We start from the raw sequence: 15,755 nt of genomic DNA on the forward strand, positions 1-15,755 counted from the left end.
CACACACACACACACACACACACACACACTTCCATGAGCTTAGACTCCCACAAAAGGCACAAAGCTATCTCCCAGCATAGCTCCCTGTGGCTGAACCCAGTACAGCAAGAAGGATGGCCTCCAGTCAGCAGCCACAGTGACTATAAGAACATGAGTGGCTGTCTCAGATTCCAAGACAGTGAATAGGAGTCCTGAAAACAGCCCAAGATTCCACCTCCCAACAATCTTGGCAGCTTGAGATTAACTAGATGAAACCATATTCATTTATCTCTCAAGGAAAACAGTGTGATGTTTTCTGCACCCAAGGAGTTTCACAGGCCATGCCTGTTATGTTATTTGAAAGTTTATTCACAGGATCATTCCCTGTGAGGTGAGGTGGGCAGTATCCTTCCCACTTCTCAGTTAAGGAAAGTGAGGCCCAGAAAAGGAAGGTAACTTGCCTGAGTGGCAGTGCTGTGACTTGAACAAGCTCAGGCCTGAATCCCCAAAACCCACATTCTAACTTACCACCTAAATTCCTTGGGCATAAGCAGTGGAAGAATCTGGAGACATGCTTAACAGGGACATGCCTGCAGCTTCCTGCCCACTCATGCCTTTCCAAACTGCCTGAATGTCCCCGATGGACAATTGATACCAGGAAATTTAGCATCTACCTGAGACCCACTTCTTATATATTTGAATGGTTTGACTTATTTCCTCTGACAAGTGTTGCAGCTTTGGTTGCATTGTCTCACCTGTTTCTGGCTCCCTTCACGTGGAGTATGCACTGTCCCCTATTCACCAGTGCCTGTTTTCCTGGGGAAGGTAGGCTCACTGCCCTAGACACATATCTAGAACCGAATCTTCCCTTATGACAAAATATGAAGCAAGACTCATTCAATATTTTTTAAATCCAGGTCTCTATTTTTCTTGTGCAAATATAAACATAGGCATAATTAATAATTAAGGCTTTTTAAAATATATGCATTTGGAGGATACATTGCTAGTTACAGTTTGCTGATGATATGGGCTTGGATCACATCTTCCTTTAATAGTCCTTTTAAATTCATTTTAGAAAGTTAAAAATGGTCACATGATCCATAATAAAAATCAGAAGAGACTCATATAAATCCAAAATACATACTTGAAAATGCAGCACCTTTTGTATGAACTACGTTAGGGTCCAGTTATATAGCATATGGATTATAACATCAGACCACAAAGGTTTTGAAGTTCCCAAAGCAAAATGGGGCATTGTTTTCTGAGAAGAAAGAGGAGAAGTTGGAAGAGAAAGAAGGAAGGGAGGAAGAGAGGGAGGGAGGGAGAAGGGAGAGGGAAGGAAAGGGGGGAGAGAGAGAGAGAGAGGAAAGGAGGAAAGAAGAAAGGAGGGAGGGAGGGAGGGAAGGAGGAGACAGAGAAGGAAAACCTGTACATATATATAGCTTCTCTGCAACAGAAAAATGACTCACCTTTGGGTAATTTACAATATGTATTTAAGTGGACCATTAAGGTTATAATTCGCAATCATAGAACCCAAATACAGAAATATCTTATATGATGGTAATGGAATTCTATTTACCAGATTAAAAAAGGAAAAAAGCTAGGTCCTTCACTGTGCACACTTCCTGCTAGCTGAGAGCTTTGCCTCGGGGTAGAATTCCAAGGGAGAGTGAGGCTGCTTCTTTGAGAGGAGGGGCAGTTTGCAAAGATATGGCCTAAGGGTCCGATCTTCTAAAAATTTTAGTTGTCAGCTTTGCTTGACCCAGGACCCCATTCCAACCTTCCACCTGAAAGGCTCTCCCAGAGCATAATTCTCCTCCTCAAGCCAGAACAGGCTGTCCCTGTTCCTGACTGAGGAACGAGGGGAGAGGCTGTCTTTAAATCCTTTGGTGAGTTAGGAGATGTCTCTTTCTCTCATCAAAATATTCTTTTCTAAACAGATTCCAGTTTCACAGGGGCTGGATGGCGGGGAGTCTGGATTTGCTTCATAGGCTCAAAGTGACCTCAAATGGGGTGACCTGGCTTCATCCCTTGTGCTTATCATAGCACGACCAATGGCCAGGATTTTGAGGGTCCCAAAGAGTACATGAGGAGAAACTAGATTCAGAAATGTGCCCCAAACTGTCTTGTGTAAGGATGGATTTGAGATCCCACATTGCACTTCTAGCTTCTGTTACATCTCCCTTATGAGAAGCTGGTGGAGTGGGGTGCGAGAAGGGGTAGATGACTAAATAATCTTCCATTTACAAGAAAATAAAGTTCAAAAGTCTCAAAATTCCTCGTGGATTAAAAAAATAAGAGTTCTGTGCCCACACTTTCATATGTGTGGATTGGGGACACCTCACATTATACAAAGTCCTGCCTTATGCAGTGTTCCATGTGGACATCACAGTAACCTCCCATTTCAGTGGGGCTGGCATGAGTCCCCCTTTCTAGATGAGGAAACTGAGGCTCTCTCTCAGGGCCACACAGTTGCAAAGGGTAAGGAGAACTGGAATGCAACCCTGCCGAGTCCTGGGCTGTGCAGCTGCGGCCACAATGCATCACATGGATGGCTGACTCTGGGAAGCAGGAGATGGACACCTGCATTTCACTCTTGTTTGGTCTCTGCTTTTGCAGCATCCCCAGGAGCACCCCCATCAGACAGAAGGTCGCTCCCACACATCTTCACCTGGCTTTCCAAGTGACTGAGACGCTGCTTCACTTTCATCTGGGTGGCATTGTACTCGGCCAGGAGCCGTGCAAACCTGGTCTGCAGGGTGTCCAGGGAGGACTCCAGGTGCTCTACCTTCTCCTCAATATCCTTGGGGTCCGCCCCAGCCTTGGCCACGTCCTCGTCAATCAGGTTGTCCTTCATCAGGATCTGCCGTCCCTTCTCCTCCAGAGCTTTCTTGGCTTCTGGATATTCAGTGAGAGCCTCCATCAAATCATCTTTGGAAAGGCAGAACAGGTCTGAGTAACCAATGCTCCTGATGTTGGCTGTCCTGCGGTTCCCCGCCTTGCTTCCCTTAATGTTTAAGATGCTGATCTCCCCAAAGTAACTCCCATCACTGAGGACCACGAACTGGGTGATCCCATCGTCGGCCACGACAGCCAGCTTGCCCTCCTTGATGATGTACATCTCCCTCCCAATGTCTCCCTTCTTGCAGATGTAATCCCCTGGGCTGAACACTGCGGGCCGCAGCTTGAGCACAAGCTCCACCAGCAGCCCCGCCTCGCAGTCTTGGAAGATGCGGACCTTCCTCAGAGTGTCCAGGTGCACGTTGATGGCAATCTCGGCCTTCAGCTTGTCTGGGAGACTCTTGAGCACCTCCTTCTCATCCACTGTCTTCTTGTTTGCCCACAGGTAGTCAAACCACCGGATCACCCGTGTCTCCAAGTCCTTGGTCACCTTGCGGAATTGCATATACTGCTTAATGGAGTCAATCTTGGACTGGAACTCGGCCCGTGAAGCATTCATGTTTGAGATCATGGATCCCACATTGCCGACAATGGTGGCAAAAATCAAGACTCCCACTAGGAAGTCTATGACCACAAACAGATACTCCTCATCCTTCACAGGGGGTGGGGTCTCTCCGATGGTGGTCAGGGTCAAGGTGGACCAATAGAGACTGTAAATGTACTTCCTAGAGAGGCGCCCATACTCTGGGTTTGAGATGTTTGGATAGACCCAGGAATCTGTCCCAAAACCAATGAACTTGGAAATGGCAAAGTAGATGCAGGCATTCCAGTGGATAATGATGAGGATGTATAAGACCAAGTTCCCAATCCTGAATAAATTAGGGTAGTTGGTCCTTGTCTCTGTGCGGTCAAAGAACTCAAAGAGCCGGGCAAGCTTCAGTAGGCGGTTGAACCTCAGCTCTGGGTAGTTTACACCCAACTTAAAATAAGCCAGGTCTGTGGGGACCAGGGACAACATGTCCAGCTTGAAGTGCACGGTCTTTGTGTAATGCTTCCACAGCCTCTGTGCATCCTTGACCATCAAGCCTTGCTCAAGGAAGCCTGAAGAAAAAGATGGAAGTCACTTGGGCATGGAAGAGGCTGCTATTTTTTTTTTTTAACCATAGCCCATAGAAAGATATACACCTTGACTAAATAAGATGTAGTTATACATACATAACAGAAAAAATTTCAAAAGCCACATTTACCCATTACTATGAAAATATACTCTGATGTTTTCTAGTCTATGATGTTCTAGCCTGTTTATTCAGTTAAAAATGTAGATTAATTGGGTAAATTTGAATGTGGACTGGTGTTTTATATCTACATATATATTATATATATATATATATATATATATATATATATATATATATATAGTTTATTTATTTAAGTAATCTCTACACCCAATGTGGGGCTTGAACTCATGACCCCAAGATTAAGAGTCACATGCTCTTCTGACTGAGCCAGCCAGGAGCCCCTGGATGTTGTATTCTAAAGATGCATCCTTTAAAGTTAGAGATAACATGTTAAAGTGGTCCAAGGTTGGCTTTAAAATACTCCAGCCAAGAAAAGGGTGTGGGGAGGTAGATGAAACATTAGCAAAATATTGATAACTGTTGAATCTGAGTGAAGGTATGTGGGGATTCATGATCCTACTGTCTCTGATTTTGTGTATGTTTGGAAAATATTAATGATACAAATTTTAAGAGCATAGGTCATGGCCTATCAAACTGATTTCACCCGTCCCTAATGGGGCAGGACCTGCCTTTTAAAAACATTGCCTAAGGGGGCGCCTGGGTGGCGCAGTCGGTTAAGCGTCCGACTTCAGCCAGGTCACGATCTCACGGTCCGTGAGTTCGAGCCCTGCGTCAGGCTCTGGGCTGATGGCTCAGAGCCTGAAGCCTGTTTCTGATTCTGTGTCTCCCTCTCTCTCTGCCTCTCCCCCGTTCATGCTCTGTCTCTCTCTGTCCCAAAAATAAATAAACGTTGAAAAAAAAAATTTAAAAATAAAAACATTGCCTAGGGAAACAGTAGTTCTTTCTGTCTGCACATTACTGTCATCCAAGGAGCTCTGAAAACATAGGAAGCTGAGATCCACCCCCAAAGAATCAGACTGGAGCTGAGCTGGACACTGGGGAGTCACTAGGCATTATTACTGGTGAAATCAATCAAATAGGCAGAGATTTGCATTCTTTCGTCTTTTTTTTTTTTTTTTAACATTTTCAAACATGAACAAAAGTAGAGAGAATAATATAATGCATGGGTTTTTTTTTTTAGATTTTGGTAAGCATCAGAATTATACTGAGGACTCTGTAAAAGCCAGAGTGCTGGGCTGTTCCCAAAGTTGGTTCCGTAGGTCCGAGGTCTACCTCTTAACAAGGTCTGGGTGATGCTGCTGCTGAACCAGGGCCACACTTGAGGGCTAGATGGAGGTAGGATTGCCCCCTGTGAAAAGCAAACCTCAAGTCTGCTGTCACATGGTGGGGCCACTCTGCTTCCCAGTCCCCCATTCCCTGTTTCATTCTTTGGTTACCCTTGTGTTTATTGAGTACTTATATTACTATGTGGCACTCCTAGTGCCTTGGGGTTCCTCACTACTTTCTTAATAATATCTTTCCTCAATTCTGAAGATGTTTCCCCTTGGAGTATGATCCATGGCCATTTGGTTTCTGTGCCTACCTGCCTTCCCCATGAGGGTTTCTGCTGAATCTCAGATTGCCAGGGATAGTACTCAAGCACAAAAAGTGGTAGGATCACTGTCCAAGTGCAGGTAACTTGTTCCACTGAAACTTGGTTGAAATAGAGATAGGTGGCTCAGTGAGTCGGGCCACCCACAGAGCTCCTGTGTCTTGGTAGGCTTATGTGACCATGAAGTGGCAGGCCACAAGGACTGTCTAAGTTACCCACACAAGCCTCAAGCTGCATATTAAAGATCTTCTCGGTTATGGTACTGGGCACCACGTGGAAGCAGGGTTGCCAGTCTGGCCCTGTGAAGTAGTGATTGTGGACTTTAGGCCAGTTACTCAGTGTCTCTGGGACTCAGTTTCTATATTTTTTAATTCAATTCAATTCAATTCAGTTCAATTCAATTCAATTCAATTCAATTTATTTTAATTTTATAGAGAGAAGTATGAGTCAGGGAGAGGGGCAGAGGGAGAGGGAGAGAGAATTCCAAGCAGGCTCCATCCTCAGTGTGGTGATGTAGGGCTCGATTCTCCAACCCTGTGAACATGACCTGAGCTGAAATCAAGACTTGGATGCTCAACTGACTGAGCCACCCAGGTGCTGCTGGGCCTCGGTTTCCCAATCAGCAAGATGGAAATAATCACGCCTGTGTTTTTTGTCTCATGCAGCAGTTCTAATAAGAAAACAAGATGTACTTGAAATGTTTTGTACACTGTGAAGCCACACAGAGGCTTGCTGCTGGGATCTGGTGGTATTTGTATTGACAACTATGGCCTGGTTTCTAGCTCAAAAATCTTGAGAATGGCAAGCTGGGCCTCTGCCAGCTGATGTGATGTCTTTGTGCAAGTCAGAAAAAGGTGCCCCAAGAATGAGCAGCTTGGAGCTTAAGGGATTTTAGCCTCCACTCGCAACCAGAGGCGATCTGAGAGAGGTCATCATTCACGTGGGCCCTGTTTCCAATTTTATTCCTCCATATATCTAAAAGCCATCGAGTAACATGTCCTGGATCCTCTGACTGTTCAGGAAAAGAACTCCAAGATCGACAGAGCTCTCCCTCCTGTTTCCTGCGATATTGAATGGTCACTGCTGGAAGCGTCCTTTGAGAGACGATGGTCTTATTTCACAGGTCATACAAATGAGGCCCAGAGAGACAGCTTGACTTGCTCAAGGTCACACAGTTTGTTGGCATAGCAAAGACCAAAACCCAGGTATCTTGACCTCTGCTAAAGAGTCGTTGTAGAGAGAGCTTGAGGCGGTACCACGCCCTCACCGTTGGTACATCCTCAGACCTGCCTGGGCTCTTGTGGTCAGAGGTAGGTAATGTTCACCATTTTGGATCTCCTGAACCTGCCTGTGGTCCCCGTGGTCCCCCTCCTGATGCACAAAGTCAATCTGTGGCCTGGCGATGAGAAGTCCCTGGGCCTGGGCCCACTCACCTGTCCGAGCTCGCACCAGCAGATCCAAGCCATAGAGGACATCTGCCGAGTAGTCCAGGACTAGCCACAGCATCACGTGGTCAGACTGCAGCTCATCGAAACAGGCCCTAAACACGAGAGGGAAGGAGTGGGTGTGTCTGGGGCTGGGTCCAACACAGGCACCAGCTCTGTGCCTTCATCTTGGTATCAGCCCTGCCTGCAGGGTTCATGCCCCAGTGTCATCACCCCAGACTCGGATGAGGAGACCCAGCTCTGAGAAGCTTTTCTGTCCCAAAGGTCACAGAGCTCCTGCGAAGAGCTGGGATGGACCCCAAAGAGTGGGCCCTTGTCGCCTCTCAACAGTAAGCGTTGAGATCCCAGGACGGGAAGTTTTTCTAGGCCTCACTGGTGGAGTCATGTGAAGAGATTGAGCACTTGCCCTTCCTAGGGTCTAAGAATTGCTCAGACATGAACAACCAAACCAGCCAGTAAATATTTTCTATTTTCTAGATCTTTATGCTCACTATTTCTCATACAGACTATACCCCCAAACGCCCTCTTCACCTCAAAAGAGCAGCAGCCAGCTCCTGTGTCCCCACCCTGCAGTTTACTCAGCAACTGGAGCCCCCTGCTGCCTCCTCAGAATAGCAGTGTCCCTGCAGCCCCTGAGCCTGGCTTGCACAGAAGCAGCTCGCCCACGGATCCCCATCCTGCAGGCAGGCTAGGAGGGGTCCCAAGTTCTCCCCTTTCTCACTCCCACACTTACCCTCAGAACAGCAGGAGATGCCCCCCTTATGCAGATAATCCCCAAAGCCCCCTCTTACACTCAGTACTAGGTCTCTTCCCCATCTTCACAGAAGCAGCGGCTGTCTTGCCGGCTTGCTCAGGATTGTCCCAAAGCCCCCCTACCTTCCCTGCACGTCAGCCTGCATCCTTGTCCTAAAGGCCTGCCTGAAAGGGCCCCCAACCCCCTCACTTCCTCTCAGTGAGTAGCAGCTTCCCCTTATCCTGCCCTGAAGCTTGCTTGGAAAAGTCCCAAAGCCTCTCAGGTACTTCCAGAAGAGCAGCCGCTTACCTCTCTGTCCCCCAAACGCTTGCTCTGAAACTTCCCAAAGCCCTGACCCCTTCAGAAGGGTAGCCTCCTCACCCTCCCCTTGCAGAACGCCCAAGCCCCGCCCCTCAGGAGCCTAGCCTCCCCCTCCCCCTACAGAAAGCTCAGGCCCCGCCCCTTCAGGAGCCTAGCCTCCCTCTCCCCCTGCAGAACGCCCAGGCCCCGCCCCCTCAGGAGTCTAGCCTCACCCTCAATGTGCAAAGCGCCCAAGCCCCGCCCACCCCGGGAAGAGCCGCTGCCCGCCCCTGTATGCCTGCCTCCTGGGCTTGCACAGGAAGGCTCCAAAGCCCACCATTTAGGAAACGTGGCCTGTTGCCCCTGCCTCCATGCCCTGTACCTTACTCAGAAATGCCACACAGACTCCCGCCAACCCCATCAGAGGAGAAACAAGGTATCCCTACATCTCTCTCCTACAGACTTTCACAGAAATGCCCCAAAGCCCCTTGCCCACAGGGAGCTGCATCTCTGTCCTGCAGCTTAATCAGGGATGCTCAAAGGTCCTGTTTGCCTTCAGAAGAACATAGCCCCTTGGCATCCCCATCCTGTAGGTTTGCTCAGAAAAGCCCAAGCCCCCAGCTCCCCCTCAGAGAAGCAGCATCTTGCTCCTGTATTCCCAAAACACAGATTTCATAGGGGACCCTAAACCCTCACTCCCCTGACCCCTTATTAGGGGAGTTAGCAGCTCACCCTGCACCTGCCTCCTACAGTTTGTTTATAAAAGTTCCACAGCCTCCACTTCTCCCCAGAAGAACAATAACTTGCCCCTGCATCTCACAAGTACATTTGTAAGGAATTTCCTGAAGCCCCTGTGTACCCTCACCCTGCATCTCTGTCCTGTGGGCCTTCTCAGGAGCACCCCAAAGGCCCTGGCTGCCCTCACAAGAGCAGCAGCTTGCATCCCAGCCCTGCAACTTGCTTGGGGGAGGCCCACAGCCCAAAGCTTACAGTCAGAGAACTGTGACCTCCCCTGCATCCTTGTCTTGCAGGCTGCTCAGGAATGCCCACCCCCCCCCCCCCACTTCCCCTCAGAAGAGTAGCTACTCGGCCCTGCATCTTCCTCCTACAGCCAAATTAAGAAGGCCCCGAGGTGACCGGACCCTTGCTGTCCCTAGCAAGCAGAGGCCCCCACCAGTGCTTCAGAGAACTCTGGTGGTCTTCTTTTAGAGCCTCCTTATAGATGGAGAAATGGGGACACTCAGTTGGATGGTGGCTGTGTGGGGACCAGAAATCCAGCCCCCTGAGTGGGACTCAGAGCTCTGTCTTGAGGCCTGGCTGCCCTCACCCCTCCCTGCCCCTCTACCCCTCCCCCTGCCCATGTGGAGACACTGCCCCATACCCCTACCTGCATACCAGCAGACACCAGTTATAGAAGACAGGCAGGGCGATGACCGTCAGCCAGTGGTAGTACACGTTGCTGGAGGGGTCCACCACCATGGTGTCCTTCTTGTTTCTGGAAACACCGACACACGAACAGTGCAGTGTGTTGAAAATCACAGCGTTGGAGGGTCTTAGAGACCTGGATTAGCCTAGAGACCCTAGGGCAACTGCAGGCTAAACTTGAGACACAGGTCCTGTCAGTCTCAGGGAGGTCACATGGGGGGTCCCCTCACTGGAGGGGACAGGCTTGGAGAAGGCAGACTCTGGAGGTCCTTCCCTCCTAGCTCAGCTTCCTAGGAAGCCACGGTTGACAATAAAATCATGGTGATGATTTCCCATGTGCCTGTGGTATCACCTACATCCTTCAGTGTGCTGAGAATAAAATGCCGCATGGTAATGTTGGAACCATCTGGGGGGAGCTCTGTGAAACGCTGATTCCCAGGGCCCACTCAGACAGGCCCCCCCCCCACCCCCGCCCGGGACCGGGGCCTGAAAATGTACATTTAAACACTGCCCGGTGGTTCTGAGGCGGCTTCTCTCTGGACTGCATTTGGGAGCCCTGTAGTATTCCCGAGGGAGTCTCTGACCTGCTAACTGCATTTGAGCAGATGACCTGAAGACATTTTCAAGCACTTGGAGCCATTCTCCCATCAAAAACAACTAGCCTGGGAATCTTCTAGGTTATGTGGGCCAACACTGAAGGAAGCAATAGCTTAGGGTGCTTTCTGTTTTTATTGTCAGGATTTTCTGAGGATTAGAGGTTCTAGATGGTACTGGAGATTCTTCTTTTTCTTTGGCTCCATGTGTCTTCTCCCCCACCCCATATGTCCCACGTGCTGGCCCAGGCCTGCGGAGCTGCTCCCATGCCCCAGAGGAGACACCGGCATGCCTTCCACCTTTGCTTTGACTCAGCAGGTACAAGATCAACAGCTCACTGACATGTCTCTGGAATGTTCCCAACGCACACCACGCCTACGTGTCGAGTAAAGTTTATGAATATAGTATTTTCTAGTGCCCAGGATTAGGCTTCAGCTTACCCCGACTGTGCAGACAGGCAAACAGAATGTGGGGTGGGGGCGGGGGTGGGGTGGGTGAGCACAGGAGGAGTCTCCCAGGGACACCCCTCATTGCTCACCCAAGGCTGCAGACAACCCTCTTTACCTATAAGCCCCCTCTGGGTGCTCAGAGCTGGGGCAGGACTCTCCCTGCAGAGCGAGTGGGCCCCTCACACCATCTCAGGAAGCCTGATCCCCACCTGGGTCCAACTCCGCTCCCGCAGCCCTAGGCAGCCCCTCTCCAAGGGCCCACACTAAGGCCTGACAACAAGGCTCTCAGACTCACAGGACCGATACAGGGATCAAGCCTGCTATGACCACACACCCTCTCTTTGGAGGCAGCTCTTCTCAGTACTTACTCCTCTTGTTTTGTGCCGTTTTTCTTTTTCTCTTCTTCCTTTTTCTCTTTCTCCTCCTTTTTCGCCTTGTCACTGGATGATACAGGGTGACATTTAGCAATTTTCCTATGCCAAGGATGCTACCGCAGTGGAGAGGGTAGGCAACAGCGACATGGAGGAGAGGGTGTGGTGTAGGAAATGGATATTTCTAGCACGGTGGGATGACAGAAGGCTACTGATTTTGTTACTATTATTCCTGAGGAGTGAGGTGAACCCCCCCCCCCAGGTGAACTGCCCCATTAAAGCATACATTGTATATATACATCAAAGTATACATAGTGGCTGATGTTCTGCAATTTCTGACCCATTTTCATGAGCCCCTAGGAAGTCACAAAGAGCTTGAGACCATTTTGAGGTAATGGGAAATGAACCCAGATCCACACATTTAGGGAGGAAAAGTCACTCAGTTTTGGAAGTCACATGTAAAGGTTTTTTGTTCCGAACGGAAGGATATGGCTTGTTGGCTGTTCTTAAAACCCATCTGTGTATCAAATGAAAGGCTGGCCCTTGATGAGAAAGCCAGGGGGGGAAAGGGAAGCAAAATCTGCACAGACAGGAACAGGTTTGCCACGTAATGGCAAATCTCGGTGTCATCTGAGGCAAACACAGCCATGTTCAGACACTTATCCAAAGTTGGCTGGACTGTGAGGCTGGGGGCTGGATAGCCCCCTTCTGTCCTCATCTGCAGGAAGGTTCTGGGAGTGCAGGTGTCTCCTCAACACATGGCTTTACTCTGCTTCCTCTTCTTTATTGCACAACATTATGGGTTAGCGCTGTTATAAAGGCTATGTGTTAATAGTCATATGTGTTCTGCAAAGCAGGCATTATTGCCCATCGAACAGTTGAGGAAACCAAGGGGAAAGGTAAAAGACCCTCCCTGCCTCCGGGGAACCCATCAGACTCATCCACAGACCCCTCTGATTCCCCTACTCCACATCCTGGAGCAAGTCACGGGTTGAAAAATAAGTGTTTGTTGATTAAACACTCATTGAAAAAGACCAATATACTTCACACAGCATTTCCTAAGGCAATAATCAAAGATGTGGGCAAACATGCGTGCAGAAAAATAATCCTACTTATTTCTACCAGTCAAAAGCATAAGCGATCTAATCCTACAACTGGAGGAGATCCATCAGCCATGGAATTCTAGGAGGCCCCTTAAAATGATGTTGTGGAAGAATATCTGGTGACACAGGAAAACGTTTTTAATATTTCTCCAAGTTAAAAGCAGACTGCAAAAGAGCTTAGAGTAATAGCTGTATGAGTTTTCTATTGCTGCCAGAACAGACTGCCACAAATTTAGCGTCTTAAAACAACACAAACTACAGATCTGTAGTTCTCAGAAGATCTCAGAAGTCTGAGTCTCCCCAAACTGAAATTGAGGTGTCGTCAAGGCCATGATCCTTTCTGAAGAATCCAGGAAAGAATCTGTTTCCTGCTCATTTGGACTGTTGGTGGAATTTAATTGCTTGCAAGAAGGGGACTGAGATGCTCATTTTCTCACTGGCTGTACGCTGAGGGCTTTCCCAGCTTTCAGGGGGTGCTGTATCCTTGGTTCCTGGCATCCTTCTTCTGTGTTCAAAGTCAGCAGCAAGAGGTAGAGTCCTTCTTGAGATGCCATCCCTCTGGTTCTCTGCAGCTGGAGACGTTCTCCACTTTTAAGGATGCATGCGATTAGACCGGACTCACCTTGATAATCCAGGAAAATTTCCCCATCTCAAGGTCCTGAAATTTAATCACAACTGCAAAGTCCCTTTTGCTGTGTGAGGTAAGTCACAGGTGGTGGGTATTAAGGCATGGACATTTGGGGGAGCCCTAGTGTCACCTTCCACAGCCTGTCCACTGGCCCTCAAAGATTTACATCCATCCCATGGGCTAAATGCATTCACCCTCATTCCAAGACCCCTAAAGTTTCATTCCATTATTAAATCGACTCAGAGTCCAAAAGTAGCATCAAATTCTCATCAGCTCAAAAGTCCCAAATCCTCTCATCTAAACCAGGTCGAGGGGAGACTGTAGGTGTGAATCATCCTAGGGCATGAGTCGCTCAACTTGTGATCCCGTGACACTAAAATCATCTACTCTGAAGATACAACAGAAGGGCAGATTTAGGATATCAGTTATAGATATTCCAGTTCAAAAAGGGAGAAGTGAAGGACAGAAGAGTTACTAGTCCCAAGCAGTTCTGAAATCCAGCAGGGCAATTGCCAGTTCATCTCAAGGCCTAGGAATAATCCTCTGTGGTTTTTGTGGCTCCACGCTCTGGGCTCAAGGCTCTCTCTGAGCCATCTCTTCCTTCTCATTAAGGGAGTACCTGTCTGTTTGTAGCTGAGTATTCTAATCAAGATGTTTCCTGCATCTAGAATTTAGGGGTCCCATAATCTTCCTCTATTTCATATTGTTTCTCTTGCTTCACATCCAAGCCGGCAGTGTTTCTGCTGGTATAGAATCTTCCAGAACATTGCATGTCATGTATATCAGAGGGATTCACTGCGTTTGACAAGAGGCTCATCCTCAGATCTGTGAAATCCCTTCTTGTATTTTTGGCTTCTGCTGGGATGGCTGAGGGGAGTTATGAGTCACACCCTTCATCTCTTCAGAGAGCCTTTTGTTGAATACTCAGAACTTTTGATCTCTCTGAGGTATTACCAGAGGTTGCTCAGCCACACACCCGACTTTTTCCCAAAGCACGCTTTCCTGACAGTTTTCAAAATTTAGTGTCTTTTCCATTTGAGTAGGCTGAGAATTTCCAAAATCATGAAGTCCTGCTTCCTTTCTGTTTAAAGTTCTTCCCTCAATATCTCCCTCTCCTCTTGGGTTTTACTGTAAGCAGCAAGAAGACACCAGGCTGCACCTTCAACACCTTTGGTTGAAAATATCCTCAGCTAAATATTCAAGCTCATTGCCTATCCGATCTGCTGTCCACCTGCCTGCAGGATGTAATTGCACTGAGCTTTCTGCCACTATAAACCTAGATTCCCCTTTCTCCAATTTCCAATAGCCTGCTCCTCACTTATGTGCAAGTCCTTACCAGCAGCATCCTGGAAGCCCAGGGTTCTACTAGTAGTCAGTTTACAACCATTCAAGCACAAGGTGCTTCAACGAAACAGGTTTTCTCGGTGATACTCCTTATTTCCTTCTGAGCCCTTACCAGCAGAGTCTTTAACATCCATATTTCTACTACCAATCTGTTCAAAGCTATCTAGGCTTTCCTTTTTAAGATTATGCTCCTTGGGGCACCTGGGTGGCTCAGTCGGTTGAGTGTCCGACTTTCAGCTCAGGTCCTGATCTCACGGTTCATGAGTTCGAGCCCCACATCAGGCTCTGTGCTGACAGCTCAGAGCCTGGAGCCTGCTTCAGAGTCTGTGTCCCCTGTCTCTCTGCCCCTGCCCAGCTTGCTTTCTCTCTCTCTCTCTCTCTCTCTCTCTCTCTCTCAATAAATAAATAAATAAATAAACGTTAAAAAATAAAATAAATAAAATTATGCTCCTCAAAAATTTTTTAGAGTCTGCTCCGAAGCCACTTCCACTTTGTTTGTTACAGCAGCACCCCACTCATGGTATCAAAAGCTGTGTTATTAGTTTTCTATTGCTGCCTTAACAAATTACGACAAATGTAGTGGCTGAAGACAGCCCGAATGTGTTATCTTACAGTTCCGTAGGTCGGAAGTCTGGTTGGTATAAGTCTAACTGGATAAAAATCAAGGTGTCAGCGGCAGCCTGTGTTTCTTTCTAGGGACTCTGGGGAGAATGTTTCCTGCTCACTTGGGTTGTGGGCAGAATTAAGTGCCCTGAAGCTGTAGAATCAAAGTCCTTGTTTTCTTGCTGCAGAAAATGGAGGGCTATTCCTAGCTTTGAGAGGCTGCTGTATTCCTTGCCTTGTGTCCCCCTTTCTCCTTTTTCAAAGCCAGCAATTATGGGGTCCTTCTTACAATAAAAATTCCTCCTTTCTCCTTCCGACTCATCTCTCAGACCCACTCTTCTCCCCACCTCTCCTTCCTGCTTTTAAGAATGCATGTGATTACATTGGGCCCACCTGTTAATCCAGGACAGCCTCCCCACCTTAAGGTCTTCAAGTTTAATCACATTTGCAAAGTCCCCTTTGCTATATAAGGTAACCTCTCCACAGGTTCCAGGGATTAGGGTGTAGACATCTTTAGGGAGGTGGCGGTGAAATTGCTCTGCTCGCATCACTAGTCAGTATTTATTGGGCACTTACTATGTAACCAGGCACTATTCTAAGCACTGTACATGTATTAGCACATTTAGTCTTCCTTCAACCTTATAAGTAAAACATTAATACAAACCCTACTTTACAAGTCAGGAAACTGATGCAGAGAGGTCAGGTAACTTGCCCATGGTCACAAAGCTCTTTATGGATGAATTGGGATACAAAGGCACTTAAAAATATATATGTAATTTATGTGTAATATATAAGTATATCATATATATGTAATTATGTGTAGCTGTAATAATAAAATAATTATTATATACAATATATAATAATTATAATATATACCAGTATATATTATATGTTTCCATATATAATATGTTCTGTCTATATACATATCTATATACTCAATATATATGGAAAACCTTGGAGGGATATTTCCCAACATGTTAAGAGGGGTTATCTCTGATAATGGGATTCTACTGTTAAAATGAAGTATATTTTTTGAGGGTGTATGCTCATTGGTGCTTTTCTGTGTTTTCCAAGTTTTTGACAGTTAGTACATGAATAAACTGAATAAAAATAAAGAAATATTAAACTTGCTAAATGAGAAGATTAAGGA

At 47.4% G+C, this 15,755-nt stretch overlaps 1 protein-coding gene across 1 annotated transcript in view; it reads right to left on the bottom strand.

Moving 5' to 3' along the window:
• Nucleotides 1-880: 880 nt before the first annotated feature.
• CNGA3 (cyclic nucleotide gated channel subunit alpha 3) overlaps nt 881-15,755 on the bottom strand; it is a 75,292-nt gene continuing 60,417 nt past the window's right edge. The window contains exons 9-11 of the mRNA XM_045445796.1: nt 9,476-9,583; nt 7,044-7,150; nt 881-3,981 (exon numbers count right to left, since the gene is read on the bottom strand). Coding sequence (XP_045301752.1) covers nt 2,570-3,981; nt 7,044-7,150; nt 9,476-9,583 — 1,627 coding nt within the window. The 3' untranslated portion in view covers nt 881-2,569. The remainder of the gene's footprint in view (nt 3,982-7,043; nt 7,151-9,475; nt 9,584-15,755) is intronic.

Source organism: Leopardus geoffroyi, chromosome A3 (genome assembly GCF_018350155.1).
Source record: "Leopardus geoffroyi isolate Oge1 chromosome A3, O.geoffroyi_Oge1_pat1.0, whole genome shotgun sequence".
NCBI lineage: Eukaryota > Metazoa > Chordata > Mammalia > Carnivora > Felidae > Leopardus > Leopardus geoffroyi.